The sequence below is a fragment of the Ursus maritimus genome, unplaced genomic scaffold (assembly GCF_017311325.1).
Source record: "Ursus maritimus isolate PB19 unplaced genomic scaffold, ASM1731132v1 scaffold_26, whole genome shotgun sequence".
NCBI classification, from domain to species: Eukaryota; Metazoa; Chordata; class Mammalia; order Carnivora; family Ursidae; genus Ursus; species Ursus maritimus.
This window is the reverse complement of record NW_024425119.1, coordinates 41,399,831-41,410,208: the sequence shown is the minus strand read 5'-3', so window position 1 is coordinate 41,410,208 and position 10,378 is coordinate 41,399,831. Positions and strand designations below refer to the sequence as shown.

At 50.6% G+C, this 10,378-nt stretch overlaps 1 protein-coding gene and 1 long non-coding RNA gene across 8 annotated transcripts in view; one reads left to right on the top strand and one right to left on the bottom strand.

Annotated features, from left to right (window-relative positions):
- LOC121105425 overlaps positions 1-2,282 on the bottom strand; it is a 38,392-nt gene extending 36,110 nt beyond the window's left edge. Inside the window, exon 1 of one of the 4 annotated variants that reach the window (XR_005837935.1) lies at positions 1,650-2,282. This is a non-coding gene — a long non-coding RNA (uncharacterized LOC121105425). The remainder of the gene's footprint in view (positions 1-1,649) is intronic. The other 3 variants (XR_005837936.1, XR_005837937.1, XR_005837934.1) reach the window with 3 other exon arrangements.
- A 76-nt stretch (positions 2,283-2,358) lies between these two features.
- BIN2 (bridging integrator 2) overlaps positions 2,359-10,378 on the top strand; it is a 29,220-nt gene continuing 21,200 nt past the window's right edge. For 2 of the 4 annotated variants that reach the window (XM_040642468.1, XM_040642466.1), the window contains exons 1-2: positions 2,359-2,513; positions 9,163-9,243. In XM_040642468.1, the coding sequence (XP_040498402.1) occupies positions 2,433-2,513; positions 9,163-9,243 (162 nt within the window). In that variant the 5' untranslated portion in view covers positions 2,359-2,432. The remainder of the gene's footprint in view (positions 2,514-9,162; positions 9,244-10,378) is intronic. The other 2 variants (XM_040642465.1, XM_040642467.1) reach the window with 2 other exon arrangements.

Genomic DNA, 10,378 nt, shown 5'->3' with positions numbered 1-10,378 from the left:
ATCTGCTCTTCCTCCCACGTAGATTTGCTATATTCAAAGGCACAGAGTGCTTTAAAATGGTCTTGAGTGCCTAAAAGTGCCCAGACTCTCCCAGGCACACTGTGGGCTCATCCTTCTCTTGTTCCCGGCCTTCAGTGCCTAGAACAGGGGCTCCCCCCAAAGTTCTGGGTGATGGCAGCTACTAGCGTACACTAGAGATAGGAGTATAGGATTCGGTGGTAGGTCAGAGGCCAGCAGAGAAAGAAAGTGACAAATTTCAAAGGAGACGAGGAAGGCAAGAATAGAAACCAGGAGAAAAGAAGATACTGAACAAAGAGAGGAAAGGGTTGAGCAGAACAAAAAGGAAGAAGAGACAACAATATAGGGCCTCCAACTAAGTGTGAGTCAGCATTTCAAGGCTGGGACTAAAATAGACAACCGGATCCGGGGTTCTATAAACCACAGAGAACTGGGAAGCTGATATTCTGCCCGATCCTGGCCTGGGTTCAGTCTTTCGGAGTGGCCTACAATAGACTGAAGAGGGAACTGAAAGAAGGCGAAGAGGATGAGAAGCAGATGTTCATAGCGATCCCGGAGGACCAGACAAGAGGGAATAGGTAGTTAACGTTATAACCGGAGAAACCGGCTAAGACCGGTCCTGGCGTTTGTAGGCTGCAATGTCTGCAGAAGCCTCTGGAACAGTATATGCACTGTTAGAAGCTGGGTCAGGACGCCGATGTTCCCAACTCAGTTCCAACACTGGGGAACTGGGTAACCTTGGGCAAGTCACCAGCTTTTTCTGTGAGTTTCCTCATCCAGTCAACTTCTAAAGATTGTCCCTGCTCTAAAACCACATGATTTGATGACCATCAAATGACCATTTTCGTTCCTAAGAGATTGGCACAGAAGAGGGTTTCTTAGGAGGCATTGGCTGGGCTGCATTGCTGACGATGCTGTGGACTGCCGAGAGGGACAGAGGTGTTGGCCTCCTCCTGCTAGTTACAGACCCGTTATCGCGACCATCTTCTCTCAGTATTCCCACAGTACCGCCATCCCCTGGGCTTCTCCCCTCTTCTTCCTATCCAACATCAAGTCCTTCCATTTTCAGCACTCTGCCCCTTCTAGACCATCCCCACAGCTCACGTCCAGAATAAACCCCAATGACCTAGGACCTGACAATTTTGTATCCATCTCTATAAATGCATCAAGCACACAATATTATAATCATCTGATGACCAACCTCTCTCCACCTCCAGACTTTAAGCATCTTGAGGTCAGATCTCTCTCTCTCTCTCTCTCTCTCTCTCTTTTTATTTATCCTTGGTTTCCTGACACTTTCAGCAATGCCCGTCACACAGCTGACCCTGAGTGCAGTATGTCTGTTTGGGGGAATGGCCTAGAAAATGACAGCAGACAAGGGCCTCCAGCTTCCCTCTCCACTCCTCAGGAAAGTCATCTTGACCCTCTTCCCCTCTTGGAGGAAAGTTACACCACTCTAAAAATCTGTGAGTCAATGATACCTCCAAACCCAGTGTCCTAATATCCAGCTATCCCCCTCAAAGGGTCAGCCTGGCTTAGGAGACCTCGGTGGGAGCAACAGGTGTGTCTGGGCAGCCTCGTCCCCACTTTCCCAGCCTGTGTCTGTCTCTGCCTCCACCCAGTACACGCACCAGTCCGTCCAGCTAGGGAAGTGTGCTCCCCTCCCCAGCGCGGGCTTCCATTCTCTCCTCCTCAGTCCTTTTCCAGTAAGATCCTCTCCATTTCTACCGCTGGCTCCTCCCTTTCAAATCCCACCGTGGAGTCCTGCCCCTTCCCGCACTCCGTCCCTACCGGTTCTAGGCTTACAGCCAACGTCCCCGGCAGAGGCTTTCCATCTTTAAAAACCGTAGCCTGGAATAAGACGAGCATTTTACCCGGCAACCCAGAGGACACGCACATGCAAGTGAAACAACGTTTCCCAGTACTCTGGCTAAGCGGAAATCGCAATCTTTCTACCCCATCGTTCCAGTTCTTTCCCAGTGCTGATGGTTATGGCGAATTGCCTGCGGGCACGAATGGGTCTCGGCCCACTTTCGAAAACTCTGTTCCGTGGGGCGGGTGCTCCTGGCCCTGCGGGGTGCGCAGCTTCGACGCTGGATTTGAAGGAGCACCCCCTGAGGGCAGGCCCAAGTGTCCAGCCTCCTCCTCCGAACAGGTGCAGCCCCGCCTGCGCTCCTGGGGTCCCCCTCGGGGGCCGGGGCTGAGCGCTGGTGGCCCCGGAGGCCTCCGGGCCGTGGTGGCTGCGCGCGGAGGGGGCCTCCCGAGGAGCCTGCGCGGCCGCGGGGGTCGCGAGCGGCGTGGGGCGGGGCGGCCACGGCCACGGCCGGATGCGAGGCATGCCGGGAACCGCACTTCCTCCTCGGGGGCCTCCAGAAAACCACAGGCCGCCGGGCCAGGCGCCCGGAGCCGGCAGGATGGCGGAGGGCAAGGCGGGAGGCGCGGCCGGCCTGTTCGCCAAGCAGGTGCAGAAGAAGTTCAGCAGGGCCCAGGAGAAGGTAGGTGGCCGGGCCGCACCACCCGCCCGTCCCGCCGGCCCGACGCGGACAGAGGGGCGTGCAGGGTGCCCGGGGGGCCTGGGCCGAACTGAGGGGTCCCCCGCTTCCCCGGCAGACGGGAGTGGGACTGGGTTTCCCTTAAAACGGAAAGATTTGAGAGCACGGAGGAAATCACCCAATCTTCGGCAAGGATAGAGACGCAGAGGAGACAACAGTCTCCCTCTGGAACCCTAAACAAGGCTCAGGCCGACCCAGAAAAGGTGGGAGTTTTTGTCCTAGCAGCCCAGCGAGGACGGTACTTTACAGATGATGAAATTGAAGGTTCGAAGGAGATACTCTGCGCAGAGTCATAAGGCAGCCGTGACCAGCTGTGCTGCCCGCGAGGACCACCTGGTCCACAAGCACAGAGTAATTCTGCAGGGCTCCCTCTGTACCCACCCTTGCCTGGTCTCTGTGCCTTGTTGAAGCTGATGTAAGCAGTAGCCCGTATCTGCCTTCTGTGCGGTCTCTTTGGTGTTGGAAAGTACCGGCCCAGGGTGATGAAGGAGCCTCTCTTTCTAGATTGTGTCCTTGGTTTAGCTCTGGGTGGCCCTACTCCAGCACTGGCATTTAGGTAGGCTGTCCCCCCGGAACACCTCTCTACACATTTTAATGACATTCTTGTTTCTACCTGTCCAGAGTATGTCCTTCCCTGCTAACCTGAACCTCTCTGCTCTCTACCTATCAACCCTGGTAGATGAATCTCCTCTTTCTGTCTTGAGGAAGCCAGGGTCATGTGAAAGAGTGGAGGAAAAGGAAAGATTCTGTGTGGCTGGACTTCATTACTTCACCTTACTCTAACTTCACCTTGATCGTGGTTTCAGCATCTTGAAAGGAGGTCTAGTTACAAATCTGATAGCGATCAGAGCCTGTGGGTAGGTCTAGTTAGAAGGGGTGTGGAGGAACAGAAGGCACCCGCTGCACTATGGGTTGGAAATACAAAGAAAACCCAGAAGACCAAAAACTCATGGATGAGAATTATTTTGAAAAGACACAGCAATTGGGGGCGCCTGGGTGGCGCAGTCATTAAGTGTCTGCCTTTGGCTCAGGGCGTGATCCCAGCGTTCTGGGATCGAGCCCCACATCGGGCTCCTCCGCTGGGAGCCTGCTTCTTCCTCTCCCACTCCCCCTGCTTGTGTTCCCTCTCTTGCTGGCTGTCTCTGTCGAATAAATAAAATCTTTAAAAAAAAAAAAAAAAGACACAGCAATTGATTTTACCTCACTCTTTCACCATCTGTCCTCATCCAGCCTATCATCAACGCTACGCCCTTGGCGTGGGATTCCTTTCCTTTTCTAAACATGGACTCCAAAGCCTTAGATAAATAATGTCTCTGCTCTGGGCTTCAGATTCTGCACCTGTAAAATGAGAGCGTCGATGTTCAGTGATTTGGAAATTCAACGTGGTAAGGATAGCAAAGCGAGAGAAGGGGCGAGGGTGCCTTAAACCTCGGAGGCAAATACTTCCCAAAGGGAGAACCAGCCACCCAGGTACACCCTGGTCTGAACCCCGAGAAGAACAGAGAGAGGAGCCACCTCCCATCTGCCTTAGGGAACTCGCAGGTTAAGGCTGAAAACAGGAAGATGCTGTGAACCCAGACATAAACACAAGGGCAGGCAGACACTGAACTCGGAGCAGTACCTCTGGGCCCTAGAGGTCGTGGATGCTGCTTGGATAGAGCGGGGAAAATGGCCTGGAATGCAGGGAGGGGCCAGTCCTTGAGTCTTGGGAGGTTTCTGAAGGCAAGCAAAAGAGAGGAAAAGCTCGGGTCAAAAGAAAGGAGTCCCTGGAACACTTTATAGTTTACTGTAAGCTGTTGGCTGTAACCTTCTGACTAGTATGAGGTAACTCGGGTATCAAATAGATGGCTCAGATATCGAGCACCTACGATTGACAAGGCACAGGAAATTAAGGAAGACACGATCTCTCTCTTTATGGAGCCAACACTCATGACACGATCTCACTTCATCTTTGCAACACTTGGAGGATGTTATTAACATCCCAATTTTAGAATGAAGAAATGAGACTCAAAAGAGATTGGCAAGTGGCAGAACTGTCACTGAAGGCCAGGTGGCCCGCCTTGGATCCCAACCTCAGGCTGCGCTCTTGACAAAGCTCCTGATGAACCATTCTCACATCTGGGTCTGCCCACTTCCTGCGGATCTCTCAGGAGCAAAACCAGGAGTAGAAACACCTTCTGCTCAGGCCTCCTCCTCTGAAGTGCTAGGAGTGAAGGCCCAGGGACTGTTACACACAGTGGAGATGAAGTGTTCTTCTTGTTTTATTTTCCAGTTTCCACCCAGACTCAACATAAGACTGAATTGTGTTTTTACAGCAAGATACTTCTTCGCATTTCAGATGAATGCTTTCACCATCTGTTTGTGATTTCTCTGTGGCAAACCTCTCCGTTCTCCCCGGAGAAGGGGCATTGTTTACCACTTCTTTGTTGGTCTTTTCCTCTACTGACTTTTACTCAACTTGTCTCCCAGAGGGTTCTATCAACAATACTTACAGAAAAATTCCTTTGTCCAGGATCCTGGCCTGGACCCAGGAAGGAGTTTAAAGATGAGTAAGAGGCACTCTCGAACCTGCCAGAAGCTTACAGTCTAGTTTAAAAAAAAAAAAAAAGGGTGCAATGAGTCACCTGAGAGATCTGCACTCTGTGGGAATTCAGAGGCGAGAACGACAGAGGAGAATCGAAGGAGGTTTTGTGGTAGAGGGCGGAATTTAAGCTGGGAATTACGGCTGATTAGTAGTTCCTCAGGCGAGCGGTGGGGGAGCATTCCAGCTGAGGAATGCCAGCATGAGCGCGGCCTGGAGTGTGGAAACCGTTTTAGGCAGAACAGTGAGAAATGCAGCTGAGCTGGAGTACAGGGAGTGGTGGCAGAAAAGGCTGGAAAGTATTTTACGGCCATGTTAAGGAAGAGCCTACTTTAGCATATATCCTGAAAATGAGGATTTCTCACATAAACTACAGTACTGTTATCACACCTAAGAAAAAATTTGTAACAAAATTCCATAGTATCTTACCCGGGGCCTATTCAAATTATTCCAACTGAGAGAGTTAACTAAAATATAATAAGCGATTATGGGGGAGGGTCCTGGTAAAGAACTATAGCCACCGAACATATCTGCAATGATTTTTTTTTTTAAGCTTTATCCTCATACCCCAATCTACGTAGACGTTAAAATAGGTCAAGAACCCGGGAATATTCTTTACCTTTTTCACCAAGCGTTAACATTTTGCCACATTCACTTTGTCTCGTGTTCCTGTTCTTTCTGTCTAAATGTCTCTGCCCCCCCCCCCCGGGGGCTAAATTCTTAGTGTAGCACGTTAGGGACTCTCCTTGGGTGGGCTTTCATTGGGAAGTGGCCCAAAGGTGGAATTTATTCGGTCTTTCAGATCTTTGTTGAGCACCTGTGCGTTCTCTTCCGTCAGGGAACTCTAGTTCTAGCGGAAGAACGTCAGTAGCATAGTTCACGTGCCCTGATAGACCCAGCCCTGTTGCTAATGGCAACAAGCGACTTTGGGCCTGGGGCACTGGGTTATGCTTTCAGGGTGATCACACTCCTTTTTTCAGTTTCAGAGTTAAAGGTGGGAGTGTTCAGCACACGCACTCCCACCCCCTTGAAGACTTTTTGCCTCGAACCTTGTGGGGGCTGGGGAGATGGGGTATGCCACATTAACTCTAGACTGAGCTGACCATCCTTTCAGCCCCCTCCACCTAAGAAGAACCATGCCCCGGGCAAAGGAAGGGAGGAGTAGCAGGAAGGAAGTGAGAGCAGTACTTACCACTTAGACAAGGTGGTTTTGCAACTTTCTGGTAGAGGATGGTGTTTTGTTGGCGGGGGAGGGAGGGGAGGGTCAGGGAAGCCGGCAGACTCTGCGTACCCAGGGTCAGGTGTTCGGTGAGATGAAGTCAGAGACACAGACGTCTGGCTAAACTGAGAAGGAAACAGACAGGTACTCCTAGGGAAGGGGGTGGAACTGCACAGAACAATGGTGGATTTGTGTTAAGCGCTCCCTGCAGGGCCGCCCTGGGAAAGCATTTACAGGTATAATGTCGTTGAATTCTCCCAACAGCTCCAGGAGGTGCTGTTATCTTAGTGGGGGAAGGGGAGTTTTGTAAAGGAGACTCAAGAGACGCATAGGCTTATTTGCCCAAAGGCTTATACCGTAAGTGTAAAGGCCAAGGCAGGGCCTGTATCTGTTTGACTCTGGAGCCTTAGATCATAACCGCTCCAGAGAGAGCTCCAGAAGTCTGAGATGCTAACCCCGGGATTAAGAATGGGGACACATGGGTCCGAGGCTGTGCATAGAGCCTTCCTCACTCCCGAGACCCTGACACTTTTGCGTATGATTCACAGCCCTTCACGGTGAGACTGCCATCTCCGCTTCTAGCCCCCTTACCCACCACGCCCCATGACACACCCTAAAGCAGCCACACTGAGCCATCTCATGGAGCTGTGTGAGGATCGGTACTTACTTTCCTGACTTTGTCTTCTTTCCACTCTCCCCCCTTATACTCTATTCCAGTCTAGCAAAATCTTCGTTTTTTAAGATTTTATTTATTTATTTGAGAGAGACAGAGCATGAGCGGGGGGAGGGGCAGAGGGAGAAGAGCAGACTCTGCTTAGCAGGGAGTCCAAGGCAGGGCTTAATTCCAGGAGGGTGGGATCGTGACCTGAGCCAAAGGCAGACACTTAACCAGCTGAAGTACCCAGATGCCCTGTAGTTTAGCAAAATCTTCATTTAAGGCCCCCCCAGTTGATCCTCTCCTATATCAGGCCCACTTTCCTTCCTGTTAGAAGTATTAAGTATCTCTTTGCTGGATACTGAGAAATCTAGATGAGTAAGGCAAGTACCCGCTTCTCAAGGTGCCCACAGTTTAGAAGGAGACATAATTAGATAAATACAAATAATAAAACAGTAATAGAAGTGTCTGCAAGGTGCAGAAGGTGCAAGCGCTTAGGAGGGAGTGATTAACTCAAGTAACAGGATGAAGGAGAATGTGGTTAAGTGTCATAAAGGATGTGGAATATGAATTGGTTTTTTTTTTAATTTTTTTAAGTTTATTTACTTAAGTAATCTCTACAGCCAACCTGGGACTCAAACTCGCAACCCTGAGATCAAGAGTCTCCTGCTCTTCTTCTTCTTTTTTTTTTTTTAAGATTTTATTTATTTATTTATTAGAGATAGAAACAGCCAGCGAGAGAGGGAACACAAGCAGGGGGAGTGGGAGAGGAAGAAGCAGGCTCATAGCAGAGGAGCCTGATGTGGGGCTCGATCCCATAACGCCGGGATCACGCCCTGAGCCGAAGGCAGAGGCTTAACCGCTGTGCCACCCAGGCGCCCCGAGTCTCCTGCTCTTCTGACTGAGCCAGCCAGGTGCCCCTAAATTGGGGCATTGTTTTTTAGATAGTTGCCTGAGAGACAAGGAGGGGAAGAACATTCCAGAAAGAGGGCACAGCATCTACAACGAGCCACAGGACGGCTTAGTCAGGAAACTAAACAAGTGTTAGGGAAGGAGACCTGCAGGAAGGCGGAATAATGGGGGGTGAGCTTGCTGCGGCGTCGGATCGTGGAGACCCGTCTGCATACTAGAATTTGAACTACAGCAGATAGACACGTATGGGCATTTACTACAAATCCATTGAGCAGACGAGTGGAGAATCATTAGAAGGTTTTAAGCAGCAGCATGATAGGCCTGTTGAAGCAGGCCAGGCGAGAAACAGGGAGTGCTGAGAACAAAGCCATGATGGAGAGACTCGAAGACGTGGGGTGGTTTCCAGAGATGGGCACAGTGAGGAATTCCATGAAGGAGGTGAGAGAGAAGTAGTTGAGGGCAGCCCTGAGATCCTTACTTGGACCTGGGGGAGTGTTAGTGGTGCCTCCTTTCAAAATGGGGGCTACAGGCAGTAGAGCCAGGGCTTGCTTTCTTGTTTATAGGTGAGTGTCCCCTGTAAGAACAGGCACTGTATCTTTTTCATTTCCCTCCCCTTTGCTTTAGCACTGAGACCAGTGTGGTGGCTGGCTCTCAGGTCCCCAGGGGAGAGGAGACAGACACAGAGAGCATTCATTTTGAGCTGAGTGTTAAATGCCTTCTATCTGCTCCTCACAGTTTTCCACAAGGGGCCTCCCAAGAAAAGAGTCTCCTGCCTGCCTCTCTCACCTCATCTATCTAGAGGAATCTGTGGCTGTGGCTGGAAGAGTGTCTCTCAAGTGAAAAGTCTTCAAGGCTCATGTTTTACCTTTAAAAGCAACGTACCTTTTACATTCTTCTTATTAATCCTTGTTTTAATATAATACCCCCCCCCAAAAAAACCCACTGTAAATAACAATGTCATTCCCAGCCTATATGCCGTTTATTCCAGGCTTTCTATATACCCCTTCGCACACTGCTACGTACCCACAGGACTATCCCAATTTGAGAAGAACCCCAAAATGTGATCTTTTTTGCAGCAATGTGCTATATTTTAAATTCCACTGGGCTGATAGAAACACAGACCCCTTCAACTGCGTCTGAGACTCAGAAGCCAGGGTCCCATGAGGCCAACGGGTGAGAGAGACTTGACTATAACCTTGTGGCCCTTTCCAACTCACATTCCCAGGTACTGCAGAAGTTGGGGAAAACTGTGGAAACCAAAGATGAACGGTTTGAACAAAATGCCAACAACTTCTACCATCAACAGGTAATCCGGAGGGTAGGGAAGGGAGGCTTGGAGGAAGCAGGAAGGGAGGGCTGACTGGCAGGAGAACAGCAGGCTCTGAGAACCAAAAGGCATCCCTCCTAAGCCATCTTCCCCCCTGGGGAGAGGGCCACAGGGTGACCTGCTGCTTACAGAGAAACTTCCCTTTCCCGTTCCTGCTGCCCTGGGTTTTGGGGGACAGACAAGTGCTCTTCTTTTCTCTTAGTGGTTCCCCCAGCTACAGTGGCATCACCAGGTCCTTAGACAAAGTTGTAGCGAGCCCCCGCTCCCTCTGTTTTTGGCTTATCACTTCCCCAGGGTGCCTCTTTCCCACCCTCCGGCTCTTCTCGTCAGAGTAGCACCCTATTTTCCTTGTTTCCTCTTTGTCCACTCCCTCTGCCTCCCCTGAGCCCTCGTTTCTAAATCATCCCTCCGTCTTTCACCTGTCATTCTCCCCAGCAAACCTCCTATTCTCCCTGCGCCTTCTGTCTTCACTGGATACTACAGGTAATTTTATGTAGAAATTTCCATTAAGAAGTGGATACCGGGTTTCACCTCCCAGGGGATATTTCATTTCCTGTCTCCATGTGCGAGGCACTGTGCTGGGTACTTTCATGCACATGATCTCATTTAACTGTCACCTCAGCCCCGGAGTTTGGAGGTTGCAATCCCCTCCTTGTCATAGAAGGGGTTATTAACCTCCATGAATATCCCATTGTCATGCAGTTTCACCACTTAACTCCGCGGAGTCAGGTCACAGCTCAACGTTAAGGGCACAGTCGCCCACTAGACTGCTTCACTGCAGACACCAGCCACAAGCCCGGAGCTCCCAGGCCCCCTGCACTATACCAACGCTATAGACTTGGGGGTTCCTACTAGCCACTCAGCATCCACAGTCCATGAGAACAACTCACAGAACTCAGGAAACTGCTCTATTTACAATTACTGTTTTATTACCAACGATACAAATGAGGACGAGCCAAGTGAAGAGACACATAAAGTGAGGTCTGGGAGAGCTCCAGACCAGAAGCTTCTGTGTTCCCAAGACATGTCACCTTCCCAGCACGTTGATAGAGGATTACCAACCAGGGAAGCTCACCCACACGTCAGGTGTCTAGAGTTTTTTTTAATTGTGATT